Consider the following 12,500-nt stretch of genomic DNA (forward strand, 5'->3'; position numbering starts at 1 on the left):
TTTGTTCCTACACCTTCCCTTCCGCTCCTTTTTTCTTCCTTCCTTCCTTCCTCCCTTCTTTCCCATGCTCCTACTCTCTCTTTCTTCTTTCTTTCTTTCCTCCCTTTCTTCCCTCATATACTTTCCCAACTTCTCCTTCCTTCCTTTTTTCATACACCTTCCCTTCCGCTTCCCTCCTTTTGTTTATTTCCTACCTTTCTTCTCTGATATCCCTGCCTTCCTACTTTCCTTCCTTCCTACACCTTCCCTTCCCCTTCCCACTTTTCTTCTTTCTTTTCTTCTTTTCTTCTTTCCTTCCTTGAGGGATGGATTGCGTCAGACGGGACGGGGATTGGAGGGGGCGTAGTTTCATGGGAAGGGGCGTGACCGGCGGAGGAGGAGGGGCAGGAGGGAAGGATGGCGTGAGTGCGGGAAGGGGCGGGGCGGTGGAGGGTGGGGGCGTGCCTTTCTCGGAGGGGGCGTGGGCGGCGGAGGAGGAGGAGGGGGAGGAGGGAAGGATGGCGTATGTGTGGGTAGGGGCGGGGCGCCAACGGGAGGGGCGTGGCTTCCGCGGAGGGGGCGTGGTCCGGCCATGTGCGCGCATGCCAGCCGGCTCACACCGCCTCTGCGCATGCTCTGTTTGCTTCTGTGATTGTGAGTTTGTTGTAATGTTGTTTTGAATTGTGATGAGTGTTGTGCATACCTTGTGGTTTGAGGTATGCGTACGCCAAGTTTGGTGAGTTTTCGTCCGGGGTTTTTCGCGTTTTGCGGTCCCTAACGACGCCCTTTTGGATTTTATATATATAGATGGTCTGGTTGCCCCTGACATGATAAATAAATAAATAAATATAAATAGCCAGCCGTCTTGACCTCCGTTCTTCCTTCCTTCCTTCCTTCCTTCCTTCCTTCCTTCCTTCCTTCCTTCCTTCCTTCCTTCCTGCAGACGGAGAGCTCTACGCGGGGACCATGAACAACTTCCAGGGCAACGAGCCCATCATCTCCCGGACCCTCGGCACGCGCACCCCCCTCAAGACGGACAGCTTCCTCACCTGGCTCCACCGTACGTCAGCATAATAGTAATAACAACAACAACAACAACAACAACAACAACAATAATAGATCCTTAATGCAACCAAGGATAATGGGGCAGTTGCTTTGAAATGTTAAGAGAGGATGATAATAATAATAATAATAATAATAATAATAATAGAGGCCAGGGTAAAGCAGGAGGAAGCGATCATCATCATCATCATCATCTTATGCAAGCAAGGATAGACGCAGGCTAATTGGGGCCAGCTGCTTGGAGAAGTGGGTTGGAAATAGAAATAATGATCATGAGGATGATGATGCATTCCTTCTGCAATTAAAGATGGATATGCAATCTACCAGACCAGGTGCTTGGAAAAGTCAGAAAGGCAGAGAATAATATTTGATGGTGATGATGATGATGATGATGATGATGATATATCCTAAAGATCAGGATAACTCAAAAAGAAGAAGAAGAAGTAGTAATCATCATCATCCTGGAGACCAGAATAAACCAGAAATAATAACAACAATAATAACAACAGCGATCATAATAATAATAATAATAATGATAATCATCATCATCATCCTGGAGACCAGAATAAATCAGAAATAATAACAACAATAATAACAACAGCGATCATAATAATAATAATAATAATGATAATCATCATCATCATCCTGGAAACCAGAATAAATCAGAAATAATAACAACAATAATAACAACAGCGATAATAATAATAATAATAATAATAATGATAATCATCATCATCATCCTGGAGACCAGAATAAACCAGAAATAATAACAACAATAATAACAACAGCGATCATAATAATAATAATAATAATGATAATCATCATCATCATCCTGGAAACCAGAATAAATCAGAAATAATAACAACAATAATAACAACAGCGATCATAATAATAATAATAATAATGATAATCATCATCATCATCCTGGAAACCAGAATAAACCAGAAATAATAACAACAATAATAACAACAGCGATCATAATAATAATAATAATAATGATAATCATCATCATCATCCTGGAGACCAGAATAAATCAGAAATAATAACAACAATAATAACAACAGCGATCATAATAATAATAATAATAATGATAATCATCATCATCATCCTGGAGACCAGAATAAACCAGAAATAATAACAACAATAATAACAACAGCGATCATAATAATAATAATAATAATGATAATCATCATCATCATCCTGGAAACCAGAATAAATCAGAAATAATAACAACAATAATAACAACAGCGATCATAATAATAATAATAATAATGATAATCATCATCATCATCCTGGAAACCAGAATAAATCAGAAATAATAACAACAATAATAACAACAGCGATCATAATAATAATAATAATAATAATGATAATCATCATCATCATCCTGGAGACCAGAATAAACCAGAAATAATAACAACAATAATAACAACAGCGATCATAATAATAATAATAATAATGATAATCATCATCATCATCCTGGAGACCAGAATAAATCAGAAATAATAACAACAATAATAACAACAGCGATCATAATAATAATAATAATAATGATAATCATCATCATCATCCTGGAAACCAGAATAAATCAGAAATAATAACAACAATAATAACAACAGCGATCATAATAATAATAATAATAATGATAATCATCATCATCATCCTGGAAACCAGAATAAATCAGAAATAATAACAACAATAATAACAACAGCGATCATAATAATAATAATAATAATGATAATCATCATCATCATCCTGGAAACCAGAATAAATCAGAAATAATAACAACAATAATAACAACAGCGATCATAATAATAATAATAATAATAATGATAATCATCATCATCATCCTGGAGACCAGAATAAACCAGAAATAATAACAACAATAATAACAACAGCGATCATAATAATAATAATAATAATGATAATCATCATCATCATCCTGGAGACCAGAATAAATCAGAAATAATAACAACAATAATAACAACAGCGATCATAATAATAATAATAATAATGATAATCATCATCATCATCCTGGAGACCAGAATAAACCAGAAATAATAACAACAATAATAACAACAGCGATCATAATAATAATAATAATAATGATAATCATCATCATCATCCTGGAAACCAGAATAAATCAGAAATAATAACAACAATAATAACAACAGCGATAATAATAATAATAATAATAATGATAATGATAATCATCATCATCATCCTGGAAACCAGAATAAATCAGAAATAATAACAACAATAATAACAACAGCGATCATAATAATAATAATAATAATGATAATCATCATCATCATCCTGGAGACCAGAATAAACCAGAAATAATAACAACAATAATAACAACAGCGATCATAATAATAATAATAATAATGATAATCATCATCATCATCCTGGAAACCAGAATAAATCAGAAATAATAACAACAATAATAACAACAGCGATCATAATAATAATAATAATAATGATAATCATCATCATCATCCTGGAAACCAGAATAAATCAGAAATAATAACAACAATAATAACAACAGCGATCATAATAATAATAATAATAATAATGATAATCATCATCATCATCCTGGAAACCAGAATAAATCAGAAATAATAACAACAATAATAACAACAGCGATAATAATAATAATAATAATAATAATGATAATCATCATCTTGGAGACCAGAATAAATCAGAAATAATAACAATAGCAATACCAATAATAATAATAATAATAATAATAATAATGATAATGATAATCACCATCTTGGAGACCAGAATAAATCAGAAATAATAACAATAATAGCAATACCAATAATAATCATAATCATAATCATAATCATAATCCTGGAGACCACAATAAATCAGAAATAATAACAATAATAGCAATAATAATAATAATAATAATAATAATGATGATGATGATAATGATAATGATAATCATCATCATCCTGGAGACCAGAATAAATCAGAAATAATAACAATAATAATAACAACAACAACAGCGATAATAATAATGATAATCATCCTGGAGACCAGAATAAATCAGAAATAATAACAACAACGTCAATAATAAGAACAACAACAACAACAACAACAATAATAATAATAATAATAATGTATTCCTTATGCAACCAAGGATGGATTCAGGCTAATGAGGGCTAGCCTCTTGGAGAAGGAGTGGGTTAGAAATGCAAGTAATAGTAATAATAATAATATTAATAATAATATATCCTGGAAACAGGGATAAAGCAGGAAGAAATAATAATAATAGTAATAATAATAACATCCAATATGCAACCAATATAGATTTGGGCTCCTGGGGGTCTGCTGCTTTAAGAAGAGGGTTAGTCATAGAAATCATAACAATATATTATAATTATAATTATGATGTACGGTATTTATTCCTGATGGCAACTAAGGATGGAGGCCAGATGCTTGGAGAAGAAGTGGGTTAGAAATAGAAATGCTTATGATGATGATGACGATGAGAAAGTAGTCCTTGTGCAACTAAGGGATGGATTTGGGCTAATGTGAGCCAGCTGCTTTGAGAAGTTAGGCACATAATAATAATGTAATATATATATATATATATATATATATGTAATGGTCAATGACCAGCACCAAAAATGTAGAAACGTCAGATAAGAACATATACATTCAGGCATTAAGAAACAGTGTCAAAGGCAAAGTTAAATGAATTATGATTAAATATATAATATAATATATATTTATATTAATAACATATCAATAATATAATATATATGTATAATAATAATAATAATAATGTATTATTATTATGCATTCCTCATGCAACCAAGGATGGATTCAAGCTACTTTGAGTGAGAAGTTAGGCATATAATAATAATGTATTATTATTGCATATATGATGTAATATAATAATAATAATAATATATTATTATTTATTATTATTATGCATTCCTCATACAAACAAGGATGGATTCAGGCTACTTTAAAAAGTTAGGCATATAATAATAATAATGTATTATTATTGCATATATAATAATAATAATAATAATAATATTATTATTATTATTATTATTATGCATTCCTCATGTATCCAAGGATGGATTCAGGCAACTACTTGGGTACATGAGGAATGCATAATAATAATAATAATAATAATAACAACAACAACAACAGTAATATTATATTATATTATATATTATTATTATATATAAGCATATAATAATAATGTATTATTATTGCATATATAATATAATATAAATTATTATTATTATTATTATTATTATTATTATTATTATTATTATGCATTCCTCATGCAACCAAGGATGGATTCCGGTCACGGGGGGCCAACTGCTTTGAGAAGTTAGGCATATAATAATATTGTATTATTATTGCATATATAATATATAATAATAATAATAATAATATATTATCATTATTATTATTATTATTATTATTATTATTATTATGCATTCCTCATGCAACCAAGGATGGATTCCGGTCACGGGGGGCCAACTGCTTTGAGAAGTTAGGCATATAATAATATTGTATTATTATTGCATATATAATATATAATAATAATAATAATAATATATTATCATTATTATTATTATTATTATTATTATTATTATTATGCATTCCTCATGCAACCAAGGATGGATTCCGGTCACGGGGGGCCAACTGCTTTGAGAAGTTAGGCATATAATAATATTGTATTATTATTGCATATATAATATATAATAATAATAATAATAATATATTATCATTATTATTATTATTATTATTATTATTATTATTATTATGCATTCCTCATGCAACCAAGGATGGATTCCGGTCACGGGGGGCCAACTGCTTTGAGAAGTTAGGCATATAATAATATTGTATTATTATTGCATATATAATATATAATAATAATAATAATAATAATAATAATAATAATATATTATCATTATTATTATTATTATTATTATTATTATTATGCATTCCTCATGCAACCAAGGATGGATTCCGGTCACGGGGGGCCAACTGCTTTGAGAAGTTAGGCATATAATAATATTGTATTATTATTGCATATATAATATATAATAATAATAATAATAATATATTATCATTATCATTATTATTATTATTATTATTATTATGCATTCCTCATGCAACCAAGGATGGATTCCGGTCACGGGGGGCCAACTGCTTTGAGAAGTTAGGCATATAATAATATTGTATTATTATTGCATATATAATATATAATAATAATAATAATAATAATAATAATATATTATCATTATTATTATTATTATTATTATTATTATTATGCATTCCTCATGCAACCAAGGATGGATTCCGGTCACGGGGGGCCAACTGCTTTGAGAAGTTAGGCATATAATAATATTGTATTATTATTGCATATATAATATATAATAATAATAATAATAATATATTATCATTATTATTATTATTATTATTATTATTATTATTATTATGCATTCCTCATGCAACCAAGGATGGATTCCGGTCACGGGGGGCCAACTGCTTTGAGAAGTTAGGCATATAATAATATTGTATTATTATTGCATATATAATATATAATAATAATAATAATAATAATAATAATAATAATAATAATAATAATAATATATTATCATTATTATTATTATTATTATTATTATTATTATGCATTCCTCATGCAACCAAGGATGGATTCCGGTCACGGGGGGCCAACTGCTTTGAGAAGTTAGGCATATAATAATATTGTATTATTATTGCATATATAATATATAATAATAATAATAATAATATATTATCATTATTATTATTATTATTATTATTATTATTATTATGCATTCCTCATGCAACCAAGGATGGATTCCGGTCACGGGGGGCCAACTGCTTTGAGAAGTTAGGCATATAATAATATTGTATTATTATTGCATATATAATATATAATAATAATAATAATAATATATTATCATTATTATTATTATTATTATTATTATTATTATTATTATTATGCATTCCTCATGCAACCAAGGATGGATTCCGGTCACGGGGGGCCAACTGCTTTGAGAAGTTAGGCATATAATAATATTGTATTATTATTGCATATATAATATATAATAATAATAATAATAATATATTATCATTATTATTATTATTATTATTATTATTATTATTATTATTATTATGCATTCCTCATGCAACCAAGGATGGATTCCGGTCACGGGGGGCCAACTGCTTTGAGAAGTTAGGCATATAATAATATTGTATTATTATTGCATATATAATATATAATAATAATAATAATAATATATTATCATTATTATTATTATTATTATTATTATTATTATTATTATGCATTCCTCATGCAACCAAGGATGGATTCCGGTCACGGGGGGCCAACTGCTTTGAGAAGTTAGGCATATAATAATATTGTATTATTATTGCATATATAATATATAATAATAATAATAATAATATATTATCATTATCATTATTATTATTATTATTATTATTATGCATTCCTCATGCAACCAAGGATGGATTCCGGTCACGGGGGGCCAACTGCTTTGAGAAGTTAGGCATATAATAATATTGTATTATTATTGCATATATAATAATAATAATAATAATATATTATTATTATTATTATTATCATTATTATTATTATTATTATTATTATTATGCATTCCTCATGCAACCAAGGGTGGATTCAGGCTACTTTAACAAGTTAGGCATATAATAATAATGTATTATTATTGCATAATAATAATAATAATAATAGTAATATATTATTATTATTATTATTATTATTATTATTATTATTATTATTATTATTATGCATTCCTCATGCATCCAAGGATGGATTCCGGTCACGGGGGGCCAGCTGCTTTGAGAAGTTAGACATATAATAGAATTAATAATACGAATAATATTATTAATAACGATTCTAATTCTAATTGTAGCGGACGCGTCGTTTGTGGGCTCGTTCAGCCCTGCAGCCCTTGACCCGGAGGCGGAGGGCAAGGTCTACTTCTTCTTCTCGGAGACCGGGAAGGAGTTCGACTTCTTCGAGCGGCTGACCGTCCCCCGCGTGGCCCGCGTCTGCAAGGTCAGGAAGCCCATTGGCCCGTTCAAACACCCGGGGGCGCCCTCGGCCAATCGTGAGGAAGGTGGGGGCTCCCTCCGGTGGCCGGGCAGGGCGTTGCATCCTCCCTCTTTGCCTCTCTTTGCCTAGAACGACGTGGGCGGGGACAAGGTGTTACAGAAGAAGTGGACGACCTTCCTGAAGGCGGGGCTCTCCTGTAGCCAAGGCAACGGGCACTTCCCCTTCACCCTCCTCCGCCACGTGGCCCCCCTCCACCAGACACAAGGGGGCCCCACGCTCCTCTACGGGGTCTTCGCTTCGCAATGGTAATTAAGGCGGGGGGATTATAAGCAAATGGGGCGGGGTCACATCATGTATTATTATATTAACTGTATTAAGAGGCATTAGGAAGGTTGAGAAACACTGACGTAAACCTTCAGAGAGCTTCAGTTCAACCATCTCAAAGCTCCCTGTTTGGGCGGTGATGGCATGATCGTCAGCATAGATGAAACTCTCTGTCCCTTCTGGCAGTGGCTGGTCATTTGTGTAGATGTTAAATATGAGGAACTGTATTAAGAGGCATTAGCAAGGTTGAGAAACACTGACCTACAGCTTTGGAGAGCTTCTGTTCAACCGTTTCAAAACTCTCTGCTTGAGCGGTGATGGCATGATCGTCAGCGTATATTAAACTCTCTGTCCCTTCTGGCAATGGCTGGTCATTTGTGTAGATGTTAAACACTAGGAACTGTATTAAGAGGCATTAGGAAGGTTGGGAAACACTGAGCTAAAGCTTCGGAGAGCTTCAGTTCAACCATCTCAAAGCTCCCTGTTTGGGCGGTGATGGCATGATCGTCAGCATAGATGAAACTCTCTGTCCCTTCTGGCTGTGGCTGGTCATTTGTGTAAACGTTAAACATTGATGGAGCTGGGTCTCATCCCTCAGTCCTATGGACACCTGAGCATTCAGAAAGTTTCTGTCCAACAATTTCAAAGCTCCCTGCTTGGGTGGTGGTGGCATGATCGTCAGCATAGATGAAACTCTCTGTCCCTTCTGGCAGTGGCTGTTCATTTGTGTAGATGTTAAACATGAGGAACTGTATTAAGAGGCATTAGGAAGGTTGAGAAACACTGACCTACAGCTTTGGAGAGCTTCTGTTCAACCGTTTCAAAGCTCTCTGCTTGAGCGGTGATGGCATGATCGTCAGCATAGATGAAACTCTCTGTCCTTGTGGCAGTGGCTGGTCATTTGTGTAGATGCTGAACATGGATGGAGCAAGCACGCTCCCCTGAGGCCGGCCGTTCTTCTGTTTCCGTCCTCTGCTTCTCTGGCCTTGGAACTCAACAAAAAAGCTCCTGTTTTGTAGCAGGTTTCCTATGCTGACGATCATGCCATCACCGCCCAAGCAGGATGAGTTAGTAGTCCTTTGTGATATTATACAATTTTTCTCAGGAGAAGGCGATGATTTACGATGAGAATCAGAGTGAAGAAGCCCCCTGACCACCCAAAAATGTGGGGATTTATAAAAAGACACTATGATGTAATGGGTTGACTGGAAAGACATGTGTCAGCAGCTGATTGGCTGAATACGCTAGGAGCCAGACAGAAGACTGTTTAAAGGACTATTTATTCCCCTGTGTTCTCTGTAAGAATTCAGAGAGACTGTTGCATATATTGTTTGACCTGTTGGGCTGAAGTAAAGTTACTCGTTACTCGTTACACAAATCTGAGTGACATGTTATGATACTGCAGGGCATATTTTGGTTCAGAAACAGTGGTAAAGCTTCTGTTTATTGACATCTACAACCTCCGATCTATGAATTGTGCTGGGGCTCCCATGCCCGACCAGTGTGAGGCATAGTTCCTCCGAGCATGTGCAGAGTGCCTTTTTGTCGCGCAGGCAAGGGGGCTCTTCCTTGCCCTCCTCCTCGGCGGTGTGTGCCTTCAGCTTGTCCTCCATCCAGCGTGCCTTTGAGGGCAAGTACAAGGAGCTGAACAAGGACTGCTCCCGGTGGGTGACCTACAGCGGGCCCCCCATGGAGCCACGGCCCGGAAGCGTGAGTCATCGGGGGGCACGGGGGGGGGGGCACACGGGGTCACGGGGAGCGGTCCGGTCGCTCTCTTATTCTCCCCCCCTCTTCCGCAGTGTGGGGTGGGCCCCTCCTCGGACAAGGCCTTGACCTTCATGAAGGGCCGGGGGGGCACATGGGGTCATGGGGAGCGGTCCAGTCGCTCTCTTATTCTCCCCCCTCTTCCGCAGTGTGGGGTGGGCCCCTCCTCGGACAAGGCGTTGACCTTCATGAAGGACCGGGGGGGGCACACGGGGTCACGGGGAGCGGTCCGGTCACTCTCTTATTCTCCCCCCCTCCTCCGCAGTGTGGTGTGGGCCCCTCCTCGGACAAGGCGTTGACCTTCATGAAGGCCCGGGGGGGCACACGGGGTCACGGGGAGCGGTCCGGTCACTCTCTTATTCTCCCCCCCTCCTCCGCAGTGTGGTGTGGGCCCCTCCTCGGACAAGGCGTTGACCTTCATGAAGGACCGGGGGGGCACACGGGGTCACGGGGAGCGGTCCGGTCACTCTCTTATTCTCCCCCCCCCCTCCTCCGCAGTGTGGTGTGGGCCCCTCCTCGGACAAGGCCTTGACCTTCATGAAGGACCGGGGGGGCACACGGGGTCACGGGGAGCGGTCCGGTCGCTCTCTTATTCTCCCCCCCCCCCCTCTGCAGTGTGGTGTGGGCCCCTCCTCGGACAAGGCGTTGACCTTCATGAAGGACCGGGGGGGCACACGGGGTCACGGGGAGCGGTCCGGTCGCTCTCTTATTCTCCCCCCCCTCCTCCGCAGTGTGGTGTGGGCCCCTCCTCGGACAAGGCCTTGACCTTCATGAAGGACCGGGGGGGCACACGGGGTCACGGGGAGCGGTCCGGTTACTCTCTTATTCCCCCCTCCCCGTCTACACAGTGTGGTGTGGGCCCCTCCTCGGACAAGGCCTTGACCTTCATGAAGGACCACTTCCTGATGGAGGAGCGCGTGGCCCCAGTCCTCGGGCGGCCCCTCCTGGTGGCACAGGGGCCCCCCTACTCGCGCCTCGCCCTCCACACCACTCGCCTCGCCAACGGAAAGGCAATCACCGTCCTCTTCCTGGGAACAGGTGGGCCCTCTTCCTCTTCCTCTTCCTCCTCCTTCATCTTCATCACCATCTTCATCACCTCTAAATAATAATGTTCTGAATAAAAATGTTGTTATGTACTAATAATAAATTTATTTTTATGGTTTATTATTATAATGCAGTTATTATTATTATTATTAACATTAAATAATGTTCAAATTCTAAATAATAATGTTCTGAATAATGTTATTATTTATTAATAGTAATATTTTTCTTTATAATGTATTATTATATTGCAGTTATTATTATTAATAATAAATATGCTAAATAATAATGTTCTGAATAATGTTGTTTATTAATAATAATATTTTAATGATTTATTATTATAATGCAGTTATTATTATTAATAATAATGCTAAATAATAATGTTCTGGATAATGTTGTTATTTATTAATAATATTTATCTTTATAATTTATTATTATAATGCAAATATTAATAATAATGCTAAATAATAATGTTCAAATTCTAAATAATAATGTTCTGAATAATAATGTTGTTATTTATTAATAATAATATTTATTTTTGATGATTTATTATTATAATGCAACTGCATTATAATAATAAATCATAAAAAATATTAATAAGCATTATTAATAATAATGCTAAATAATAATGTTCAAATCCTAAATAATAATATTCTGAATAATAATGTTATTTATTAATAATAATATTTATTTTTATGATTTATTATTACAATGCAGTTGTTATTATACTAAATAATAATGTTCAAATTCTAAATAGTAATGTTCTGAATAATATTGTTATTTATTAATAATAACATTTATCTTTATAATTTATTATAATGCACTTATTATTAATAATAATAATGCTAAATAATAATGTTCACATTCTAAATAATAATGTTCTGAATAATAATGTTGTTGCTATTTATTAATAATAATATTTATTGTTATGATTTATTACTAATGCAGTTAATAATAATAATAAATAACAGTTATGTATTATTAATAATAATGCTGAATAATAATGTTAAAATTCTAAATAATAATGCTCTGAATAATAATGTATTTATTACTTATGACCATTAACAATATTTAGTTTTATGATTTAGTATTGTAATGCCAAATATTAGTATTTATTAATAATACATTGTTGTTATTTATTTATTTATTAATAATTATTATTTTTATGATTTATTGCAATGCAGTTATTATTAATAATAATAAATAATAGTCATGTATTATTATTAATAAT

General features: G+C 34.7%; 1 protein-coding gene across 3 annotated transcripts in view; it reads left to right on the forward strand.

Moving 5' to 3' along the window:
- The window catches only part of SEMA4A (semaphorin 4A), a 46,318-nt gene that overhangs the window by 27,172 nt on the left and 6,646 nt on the right, over nt 1–12,500 (forward strand). For all 3 annotated transcript variants that reach the window (XM_067472600.1, XM_067472601.1, XM_067472602.1), the window contains 5 exons: nt 923–1,039; nt 7,998–8,143; nt 8,270–8,445; nt 10,018–10,174; nt 11,077–11,266. In XM_067472600.1, coding sequence (XP_067328701.1) covers nt 923–1,039; nt 7,998–8,143; nt 8,270–8,445; nt 10,018–10,174; nt 11,077–11,266 — 786 coding nt within the window. The remainder of the gene's footprint in view (nt 1–922; nt 1,040–7,997; nt 8,144–8,269; nt 8,446–10,017; nt 10,175–11,076; nt 11,267–12,500) is intronic.

The sequence above is a fragment of the Anolis sagrei genome, chromosome 12 (assembly GCF_037176765.1).
Source record: "Anolis sagrei isolate rAnoSag1 chromosome 12, rAnoSag1.mat, whole genome shotgun sequence".
Classification (NCBI taxonomy): Eukaryota; Metazoa; Chordata; class Lepidosauria; order Squamata; family Dactyloidae; genus Anolis; species Anolis sagrei.